This window comes from Stegodyphus dumicola, chromosome X2, assembly GCF_044657685.1.
Source record: "Stegodyphus dumicola isolate Sdum_Otavi_A_Nest chromosome X2, ASM4465768v1".
NCBI classification, from domain to species: Eukaryota; Metazoa; Arthropoda; class Arachnida; order Araneae; family Eresidae; genus Stegodyphus; species Stegodyphus dumicola.
In genome coordinates, this window is record NC_140781.1 from 141,094,593 (window position 1) to 141,106,722 (window position 12,130).

Genomic DNA, 12,130 nt, shown 5'->3' on the forward strand with positions numbered 1-12,130 from the left:
TGGCGCAAGAGAATTGTTTCAATTTAATTTATTTTGAAACCCTGTAGTTATATATATATATCTTCGTTTCACTTTTATGTGAATGTATATACATGTGCTCAGACTTTGGGATGTTTACGTCTCTAAACTTTCATTCCAATTAACATGAGACAGTATTAATGCCCTAAACACTTTTTTAACAAAAAATTACTATAATAATTGCTTTTAAATTCAGTCCTCTCCCGCAGAAGCGCAGGAATTAATTAAATATTTCCATTTTCTTTACCTAAAGTGTGTATTATATAAAGAGAAAAGTCTTATTTCTTTAACTTCTATAAAAAGAGATATGAATTAAAAATGTTTAAATTAAAAATAATATTTTATGGATTATGCATAAAATATAACTGCTCATTGTGCATTTTAAAACAAACGAGATTTCTAACAAATTGTCCAGCTATGACCCTGAAGTCAGCGGTTTACAAGCATAACAAATTTTGTGTAAATATTGTGAACCTTTCTTTACAGTTGCTCTGTATTTTTAAAGTACCAACTATTTTTTTAATTCCTGTAAGTTTTTTATTTTACTTTATTTATTTTTTCACTAACAGTACATTTTAGTTTTAATAATATATATATTATTTCATTAATATTTAAGGCTTCTAGAAACGCAAAAATATTTTTTTACTTTACTTCAGCTTCTTTGGAATTAGTGATGTTCATAATATGCATTATAACCTTATCTAAAAATTGCTAGCGTACTTTACGCAGTTCATAAGCAGAAATAAAAATTTCCATTAACATGGATTTTAGTAAACAAAACTGTTCTGCGTTTATGTCAGGATCCATATCAAATCCAAAACAAACAATACTCGCTTAAGCGGGAAAAATGCAGATGTTCAGCGTCGTAAGTCGCGAACTGCTTGTTTGGCGCCTAAATATTACAGTGACACCTAGCGGCGGAAAATGAAAATATTTAACGGATACGCGGCAGCGGAAACGCTTGTACGGATGCTGCAGGCGTGTCTTCAATTGACGTAACGCATTCGTACGCAGTAGTGGAAACGAGGCTTAAGTCCCGGTATGGAACAGTTGTACGACAAATACAACACATCTTTCCTCTGGAGATACAGGCCAATAACAGAAACATAATTCCTGATAAGAAACTGGGTACAGAGGAATTGAATTCTAGTGCTGGATGTACATTAAAAGGGGGAATTGCACCTGATAAAACGGTAATGCAACAATATTCCTCCTCTGGTCGACTTGTAAAAGCTCCAAAAAGACTTGATCGTTTAAATAATGTTTATTATGAGCAACCTGAGACCCCCCATGAGACTCGAGTTTCAAGGGGGGGGCAAAATGAACTGAAGTAATAACTGGCGCGATGCGCTGATGTTTATGACGTTTATGACTAAATGTTTCGAATGTTTTGCTTGTAGACGGAACCGAAAGCTGATCTCGGAAGCGTAAAAGACTGTTATGATGGAAATAAAGAAATATTGGCTTATTAAAATTTTTTTTGTCTTTATTCATAATGCACCTAGCCTCGCGTAGAGGCAGCATGCAATTGAATGAACAGATCTGAATATATTTTATTTATATATTTTCTGTGTTCTCCGTAACACTAATGCTTTTGCAAAAAATATTTCTGCTAATTTCGCTTTAGTTCTGCTTTTAATTTTAATTACCATTTTAGTTATAATCTATTTTTTTTTCTGAAACGAGTCCCTTCATTTTTAAGTAAACAGCCCAAGTGTGATTATGCTAATGAGTATCTTCAGAAAAATATATTGCTAAGAGATTGGCAACATGTTATTTTTATGAGAATTTTGGGGAAATTGTGGCGGGAAGTTAGGGAAAAGTAAAGGAAAGCTAATCAAATTGTTTGTAAACAGTGGCTATGATTTTAGACGTTCGCTTACTAAGAGTATTATAAAGTGTACATTTAATATTAGAAATCTTGAACATGTCATTATCTCACTTTGACGAAAGAAGTGGAATTGTACCTGTGGAAACTCCGTGGGGAAGATGGTGGCAGACTGTTGCCGAAGTGTTTATTGAAGTTAATATACCTACTGGAACACCAGGGAAAGATTGTAAAGTTACTATAAAACCAAATTTCATTGAGTGTCGTGTTCGCGATAAAGAGATTTTTAAGGTAAGCTTAGAGAAAAGTTTAAGAATACTATGCATTTTGAGAATTTAAAATTTTGTGCTTTTAAAACTTAACAATAAATTTATATACGTTGATGTAATAACTGAAACGAATTTCAGTTGCTAAAAAAGTTGGAGCAAGTGCAGAATAACCCACTGCGTTTCGCATTTTTAAGAATTGGACACACTTGGTATACTTGGTATCATCGACCTATTTTCACTTGAAAAGTCGAAGAAAATTACTCTTGTAAAATGCACCAAACAAATAAGTGGGCGATTCTGCACTTTACCCCAAAAGTTTCTTTTTTATTATATCGCGTATTGTTATGTGACAAGGGGAGGAGAGGGAATGACTAAGTTAAGTCGACATTTATTTAATTACCAGATTAAAGTAATTACTTTACTGATTTTTCTTTTTTTTTTTTAACTTCCTCAAAGACATCATCAAATTAAGATATAACCAATAAAAGAGCATTTCTATTCCTGAAGAATTCCCAATCCCGTATTTTAAGTTAATCGTATTTTCATTAATAAGAGTTGCATGCTGGATTGATGAAGCTTCAATTTTAGGGTACTTACGTATTAACGCAACCAGGCCAAAATTCGCATAAATCGCCAAATTTTGCAACCCTACGTGTTAAACGTAGTTTTTCGTAAAGAAATTATTTTTCTTACTCTTTAGATTGAATGCCCTGAAATACTTTAACTATGGGTATTTGGGATCTGCCTGCGAGTGAAAAAGATGCTGTTGAATTGTTGCAGGGATATGGAATTATACCGAACGAACGTACTTGTAAAAATTCTCATAAAATGAAACTGTATTTTGGAAAACAAATCTTCTGGAAATGTAACGTCGAAGAGTGCAATCAACATTTGGGTGTGAGAACCGAAAATTGGTTTGAAGGTAGCCGAATTTCATTTGTGACAGCGGTGCGCTTCATTTATTGTTGGTGTAAAGAGTTAACCTCAATTAAATTTTGTGCAGAAGAGATGGGAATTGCTGACAAAACTGTTATAGATTGGAATAATTACAATGGCGAAGACGGTTTTCAGTCAGTGCTAAAAGCAATAGCCAAAAGATTTCCGCCGAAAAAATAATTCTGCAACTTATTCAAATTCGAAACCGGAAGGGTTTAATTGCTATTTTATATTTTAAAACAAAATAATATAAAAAACTGTATTAAAAATTATCTGTAATTAATAATGTACATTTTCTTTCTATTCATACTTTTTTACTCAAACTTACAAATTGCGCCAACCAACGAAATTTACAAAAAAAGAAGCTTAATATTTATTTGTTTACTTTATTAAACATTTCTTTCAACGTGCGCATGCGTAAAGCATACCTTACGCATAGCCGAAATCAGAAAATTGCAACCAGAAAACTATTTGATTTGTATTCGTGATATTTATAATGACGAGGAATTTGATTTAAATCGTATCAAAGACGGAGTACATCGAGATTAAATACTACATTTAGTAAGGAATTATAAGCTGAATAAAATAAAAACATCTGCCCTGAAGATAACGATAGTGCTGACAGATCAACTTTCAGTTCATTGCGCGCCGCGACGTCCCCCCAGTGCAGAGCAGCGTGAAATTGATAAACAGATTTCGGAACGGTTAGATAAACAAAGGATATGCCTTTATCCATTTTTTGTAGCAATTCGTTTTTTGTTTGATGGACATCGAAACATACTTTCTTTTTCTAGCTCCTTTGGGAGCTCCAGCATCTTAAATTCTATTTGACATAATCGAAAGTTCAAGCTTACTTTTATAAAATTGTTCTTACAGTCTGCAAAAACTAATAAGCCGGATCCAATTCGAAGATTAAGGAACAACGCAATCATCAACATTAACTGAAATAGATAATTAGATAATTTTAGCTTATACCGTCTGATATACATTAAACGTGCTGCGAAAACATATTCTGCACTTGCATATGCGCAGTCGTAAAGGTATTGCACGCACGCGTAAACGCCTATGCGCATGTGTCAACACGGCGCATGCGCAGAAAGATTTTAGCTTTGAGTTCCGGATTGTGGGTGTCCGAATTAACGACTTTTGACTGTATACCCTTTCCTAGGATGAACATTTCCACGTATAAAATAAATAAAATATCCAAAAACTTTTACCTCTAAATTCTCTATTATATTATAAACATCACCAACGAATTCATACCGCAAACATTACAAATGGTTACAGATACTTAGTGTCAAATATTTAAATTATTTCGATGCACGTTTACTTCGACTGAAACGTATACCAAATTCCTACAAACATAAAATTCACAAAATAACTATCATTTAATTAAAATATCACTAAACCATGTACACGTCGACTTATTTTTACTTTAAAAAAATCTCAGAATTGCACAAAAATGGCATTGCGCACACTCTTCTCTATATCCATGTACACTGCTTTTTTCTCATAAATTAGAAAAATTTCCCGAAAATGCATGAAAATTTTGTGAATCTTTAAATCCGGTAAAAAGAACATATGTGAAATTACCTGATCGCGAAAAAGTATATACCCTTTCCAAAGATGAACATTTCCACGTATAAAATAAATAAAATATGCAAAAACTTTTACCTTTAAATTATCTATTAGATTATAAACGTCACCAACGAATTCATACCTCAAACATTATAAATGGTTACAAATACTTAGTGTCAAATATTTAAATTATTTCCATGCATGTTTACTTCCACTGAAACGTATACCAAATTCCTACAAACATATAATTCACAAAATAACTATCATTTAATTAAAATATAATTAAATTCAAAAACACTACTTAAAATATAAATAAGCACATACATTAAATAAATAAAAATTAGCTTACAATCCTAATTACTTTAAACTAAATCATTGCTAATAACAATTTTCCAATAATACCATATTACTTTATTTACTTCTTACATTTAGAACAATGCATAAAAATAATATCCTCAAATAATTAAAAATACTAACTTACCTAATCTTCTTCAGAGTCTTGATTACGTGGCCGATAAACTTTTCTTATTTCCTCCGCTAAATAAAAAGCAAGCGTATGTGCGCCTGTTTCAGGATCTTTAAAATCATACTTATAGTTCACAGCAAGGTACCAGGTAAAATAAATAACTTAATAAAATATCTTTACTTCTATCTCGCACAACCTTAAAAAAACACTTATTACTACTCCTTTCAATCCCACTAAATACCCATTTCGAATTCACTTTAGTTAGGGCCATGGGATCCAAAAATTAACCAACACTGTTTCACACAACACAGAATAAAGCTAAATACAAAATTTCCAGATTTCCCCCCTTTTCCGATTAAAGAACTATAATTCGTCCATTAATGTCACATGACATATCTCATGATCTCTCATATCCCTCACACAAAATAATGTGTAATCGGAACTGAGTATTTCTCACATTATTACCAAAGTCCTAGGTAGTAACCTTTATCGCCTCCAAAATGTCGCCAAACTACCAGTTACCATATTCCAAAGATCAGCCCAAAACTCTTAGGACAAGCTGTCTGCAGTAAACTGATACAGTGCATTTGTGGAAAGTGCACCTGCTACTGCATACCTTAGGGGAAGGGAAGAAAAGAAGATGACAATCTCGGCCGTTTTCGGGCGGTTCTGGTTGTTTCAATGTAGGGCAGTGTCGGGCGGATCGGATGTGAAGGAGTTAAGGCTAAACACAAAAAGGGTATCTTCTTAAGGGGAGGAAGTCTCCATGTAGTACTATCTAAAGGAAATGGGCTTGTTTTAATATTACACATTAGGAACACCATGAAAACTGGCCAGCCCATTCACTTGGATTTGAACCTGCGTTGAACTACTACTGTTCAGGTCTTATCAGATGAGCCCCTGCAAGCTTATAAAATTTTGCTAAAAATATATTTATGGGTGCCGCTTGGCAATTTATGGTGGTACATGTGCACTAAGTGTGTGTAATTCTTTATTGTTATTTTCGCTAGCCAAAATAACGAGTCAAAGAATTGCACACTCAGTATCCATGTACACGTCGACTTTTTTCACTTAAAATAACATCGGAGAATTGCACAAACTTGGCACTGCATCATTTGAGTATGATTGATATTTTGATGTTTACGTGGCTCTGGGTGTACAAATTAAACTCAAAAATCATGGTAAGTGACTATTTGCTTTTGGTAGTGCTTAAATGTATAACATGTTTTCCCTTTTTTGTTGTTTGGTTTAAAATGTATTTTATTGAGATTATGTATTTTTTGTTTGCCTATATTGTAGACTTTGGTGCTCATTTGACTTTTTAAGTGAAAATATATCGATGTGTACATGGACAAAGTAAAGGGAGTGCACAATGCAAGTTTGTGCAATTCTGGAATTTTTTTCAAGTGAAAATAGGTCGATGTGTACATGGATAAAGTTAAAAGAGTGCGCAATGCCATTTTTGTGCAATTCGGAGATTTTTTTTTAAAGTGAAAATAGGTCGATGTGTACATGGATAAAGTCAAAGGAGTGTGCAATGCCATTTTTTTGCAAAATTGGGTTTTTTTAAGTGAAAATAAATTGATGTGTACATGGATACTGAGTTTGTGCAATTGTTTGTCTTGTTATTTTGGCTTTGTGTAGCGGCAATTTTTGTCTGCCGCTTCGCAAGCCAAAATAATGAGTCAAAGAATTGCACAAAATCGGTATCCATGTACCGCCAAAAATCGCGAAGTTTCGCCAAGGGGTACCCTAAACTATACTTTTACCGTTATTTTTTTTATCAAGGTACCTCCATGTAAAATCTGCCAGATATGGTTGAAAATGCTAGTTACATGATTAGTACAGTCAAAAGTCGTTAATTCGGATGCCCATAATCTGGAATGATCTATAATCCGGACCTCAAAGCTAAAATCTTTCTGCGCATGCGCCGCGTTGACACATGCGCATAGGCGTTTACGCGTGTGCGTAAGACCTTTACGACTGCGCATATGCTTGTGCGCAAGCACAGAAAACGTTTTCGCATGCGCGTTTTATGTATAACGGACGGTATAAGCTAAAATTATCTAATTATCTATTTCAGTTAATGTTGATGATTGCTTTGTTCCTTAATCTTCGAGTTGGATTCGAAATTTATGAAAATTAAAGTTTGAACTTTTGATTATGTCAAATAGAATTTCCGATGCTGGGGCTCCCAAAGGATCTACAAAACGAAAGTATGTTTCGATGTCCATCAAACAAAAAGTGGAATTGCTGCCAAAAAAATGGATAAAGACAAGAAGAAGGCAGGGTTGCCACGCTACCTGGAAAACCGGAAAAAGTCAGGGAATTCGGAAATTGACCAAAAAATTCAGGGAAAAGTCAGGGAATTTAAGTGTTTTAGTCAAAATCTGGAAAAGTCGGGGAATTTCATATAACAATCCCGCCAAAAAAGGCAAGTTTTGCGCCGACGTCGGAAGAGATTACTTTTTTGGCAAATTGTGTATCACGTGAGTGTCGTTCGGGCAGCTGGCATAGAGCCAATTTTCGCAGCTCCAATTTGATTGTCTTTTTAGAAAGGCAAAGCAAGTTTGCTGCAACTTTTGGTTTCCAGTAACCTCGAGAATCGCATGTGCAGTGCATGAACTAAAGAAAGTACCTGTTCTCGTATAAAACAAAATGGGTTTCATCCTAGTATACGGTACCATGAAGGTTAGAATAAAAAAATATGTATTGTAAAGAAGGAAAAACTCTCTGCAACAGACGTGGCTCTTCCATCATAGCGGGAAACAGCTGTGCATGCGTGATATATCTGTCGCCAAAGCTCGAAACCAGTGTCAAGTTCGAAGGTCACGTTATCAAGAGTTCATAAAATGAATATCTTTTAAAATTTCTTTAAACTCTAAAGGAAAAGAAAATATTTTTTAGCACAAGTAAATTAATTCATGGATTAGTTATTTTGAGGGGGGGGAATCTGCGAAAATCCATTTTTTAAATTATTGCGAAAAATCCAAGAAAAAACGTTCTTTGATAAAACGTTTCTTCTTGGATTTTTCACAATAATTTAAGAACGGATTTTTGTAAAGAACGTTTCTTCTTAACACGTGTTTCTCAATTTCCTGTACACATCGCGGAGAGCGAAATTCTGGCCACCAGGTTCCGTCGCCAAATCCCTTGGCAAATTTTCCCTCCGCTTTTTACATAGACGTTCTTTGGTTAGAATAATCTTCATGTATGGTACAGTGGGATTTGGAGACATGATGATGAGCAGTAAACGGGTCATTTTGTTCTTGGCGACAATTTTCAAAATCATGCGAAGGCCGTATCGTATACTAGGATTTTACCGCAAAATCTTTTTCTTTTCTTTTCTTTTTAATAAATACCTTGTCATTTTGCAGTAAAATAAAAAATAGTAATCAATCATCTAGGATAACCATGTAATATAACTATATTCGGTAAATTATTGTTGATTATTCTAATTAAATTTTTAAGTAATTATCTTTATTTTTACGTTATTCATATCATTTAATGTTGCTTCTTTCCTCTAAATTTATTTATCATTAGTAAATAATATTTTCAAATTTCAGGAAATTTTCTCTTGCATAATCCTGAAATTAATTCTAGCAGTATGATGACATCACGAAATTTAATGCACATATTTTTTCCTTATGTATGCTGCGAAATAAATATAAAATACCTCAATTTAGTAAAAAAATATCATTAAATAGATTTCTTTCTATCATTAAATAGATAATTTTCGTTTAGCTGCAGAATGTCTGCATAAAAAGCCTTATTTTATTCCAGATTGGGCAGATTCTAATCTCAATCTTCAGTGGAGAAGACAACTCCTATTATAATTATATTTGTGTTTTCAAGTGTTAAGGTGCCTTTTGAGAATACACCTCACACAAATTAAATTTACTAAAATCTAACCTAACTTTTAGCATTGTGTTGTGATTTATAAGAACCGGATTAGCCTCGTGTTGAACTGGGGATGATCATGAGTAATAATTAAATAAAACGTACAGTTGGTTATCCAATGTATATATCTTAAATTTTATTAAGTTTTTGAAGCGGAAAGTAAACGAAATTATCAAACAAAGTGTACCAAGAATAATTAAGAATAAATGTCCTCTGTGATTTATTGAATAATTAAGTGAATTTGCTACACAGTACAAGTAATACCATAATTAGTTTACCTCTTAGCACAGCCAACGTACATTACGCAGATAGACTGGAATTTTCTCGAAACATACCTGGAAAAGTCAGGGAATTTCTTTCTCCTGTTTGAGTGGCAACCCTGAGAAGGTGACACAGAGGTTAGTGAAAACGAAAAAATTTTGATTGACAAGTTAGTCGGTATTCTCGGCACGGCAATTACGGGACTTGAACAGCGGAACTTTGTAATTGAACAAGAAATTATGTCTGTTTATAGAATTAAAGAGAAAGTATTATCACATAAAACGAAGCAACTTAAACAACTTACATTGAAAGAAATGTTTAATAAAGTAAACAAATAAATATTAAGCTCTTTTTTTTTTTGTAAATTTTGATACCCTTTAGATTATAATTGTTCTTTATTTCATAAATTATGGTTTCACATTTTTAATTTTAGAATTTCTGCATGCCTTCTTACGAGATTTAAACTGATGATCTATAATCCGGAAAAATCGATAATCCGGAATCGGCCAAGTCCCAACGAGTCCGGATTAACGACTTTTGACTGTATATTTAAATGAACTTTTTATACAGCTGAAAGGTTGCATTGATTATCTTTCTAATTAAATTTTTATGGATTTTTGTTTTCTAGTCCTTGACTATTTGATTAAAATCTATATTTAAATCCAAAAAACCATTATCAAGAAGGGGGAAAAAAATCCACTGTTTAGATTATAATTTTGGGGAAAATAAATTTTATGGTAACATTGAATTATTCACATTTATGTGTGATGGTAGTCACACAAAAAGGAAAAAACAAAAAAAATTTTTCTTTCGTCTTCTTATAGCACCGCTAAACTTTTAATGCTTATTCATTTGTTAATTCCCCCCCCCCCAGTGGACTGGCCTTGGTCTTCTTGTAAATCACAGTGGTCATATCCTTACTACCTAACACTTCCATGTTGCAGGAACATGTCTATGTATGTATTGAGGGTGTAATGTATTTTGCAGTAATTGACAAAATAACAGATGATCTTCTTAGTAAAACATAAATTTTATTTTTAGTTTACGGAGATAGATAATTTGAATACAGTCTTTTTGTTACAAATTTTTCATACATGTACTAGCTGGTAAATCTTCAGAATAACAATTGTTAAACAATTTCTTGTTGCTGAGCAACAGTTACATCATACAAATATGGCATTGCCACTTTAATAATTAATATAGTTATTTGTTAAATAACAAGATATTACAAGGGGTAAGGTTGCTGAACACTACTAGTTCGACCCAAGTTCATGCCCTGGCAAACAGACTGGTCGCCTGGAAGCTTTCATGGTTTTTCCCATGTGTAATGTGAATGTGAGCCAGTTTTTCTTAAAAAGCTCTCCACGAAGGCATCCTTCCCTTTAGGCAAATAGCCTTCAGGCTGCTTTAATTAGTTAACCTAACCTATAAATGTTCTACAAAGTTATAAGTGTTTGCTGTGCTTATTTTGTGTCTTCGTTAAAAAATTCATAAGTTGCATTTTTTATTTTTATTATAGTTATAATTAATAAGGAAGGCATATTTAATCCACCTGAGAGGACATCCTAAATGTAGCAGACCTTGCAGTTTCCTGGTGAGGGAACACATAAAGAAAAAAAAGATTTTAGGTATTTATATTTGTGAACATATACGTGAGTGATTAACATTTAGCCATATTTGCTGCCGTATAAGACACACTTTATCTTTAAAAATTTCATGTCTAAAAACTAGGTGTAACTTATACAGTGTTGTGCTGGCACCAGTGGAAACACCATTGGTGCCGTCAAAAACAGCGAATGAAACAGAGGGATGAAAGATTGTTGCCTATTCCTGTGGAATGTGCATGTTAACCCTTAGAATGCTGAGGCTTTCCCTCAGCTGTTTCTTTAAAAAACCAAAACGTGAAATTCAATTAAAGATTCACAACAATTTGTTCCCTTTTTCTAATCATTAATGAACAAAGTGGTATGAAGGTTTCAAATGATATTAGAGTACAAAGTCCAAGTTCTGAACGTCCAATATCCGGACTTCAAAGCCACCAATAAACTTTATCTCTTTTTAGGAAATTTGTTTTGTATGCTTTATGCATGCGCATTTGATTCCCGCCCCCATAATAAATCGTGGAGAGCCTGATTCTTAATTTCACTTCAGCACTAAATAAAATACCTCATTATTAAAGAAACAATCATTTTAGCATAAATCTGTGTGATCAATAACATGGCTCCCTTCGTAGCTACATGTCTGCTTGGTCTCAAAATCAAAACATTCTACATAGAAACGTCATTGATTTTACACCTACTAATATTTTATATCCCTGGCACCAGCCTGGCGAATCATAATTTATTATATTTTGCTTTCATCACCACATGTTTATCAACGCATGATAACTTTAGTAATGACTCATGCAGCGATGTCAGACAGTTTTTTTATTTATGTTAGTAATTGAATAACAAAGACTTGGGAGCTTTTTATTTTGACATTATGCTTAGCAATCATTATAGATTAGATTAAGCTAAGTTAAATGCACTAAGAAATGTTGACGAGGAAAAATTTAACAGAAATTACAGTAAAAATATATTTACGGGTACTCCTTGATGAAAATTGGCGATTTTTGGCGGTACATGGATACCGCGTTTGTGCAATTCCTTGACTTGTTATTTTGGCCCGCATAGCAGCCAAAAATCGCTGCTACACAAAGCCAAAATAACAAGACAAAGGATTGCACAAACTCGGAATCCATGTACACATCGACCTATTTTCACTTAAAAAAACATCAGAGAATTGCACAAAGTAGGTATTGTGCACCCCCTTGACTTTTTCCATGTACACCTCGAACTATATTCACTTAAAATGTCAAAGGAGCAGCCAACAAAA

General features: G+C 33.4%; 1 protein-coding gene across 1 annotated transcript in view; it reads left to right on the top strand.

Annotated features, from left to right (window-relative positions):
• Positions 1-1,797: 1,797 nt before the first annotated feature.
• The window catches only part of LOC146992931 (nudC domain-containing protein 2-like), a 63,808-nt gene continuing 53,475 nt past the window's right edge, over positions 1,798-12,130 (top strand). Inside the window, exon 1 of the mRNA XM_085810032.1 lies at positions 1,798-2,137. Coding sequence (XP_085666158.1) covers positions 1,946-2,137 — 192 coding nt within the window. The 5' untranslated portion in view covers positions 1,798-1,945. The remainder of the gene's footprint in view (positions 2,138-12,130) is intronic.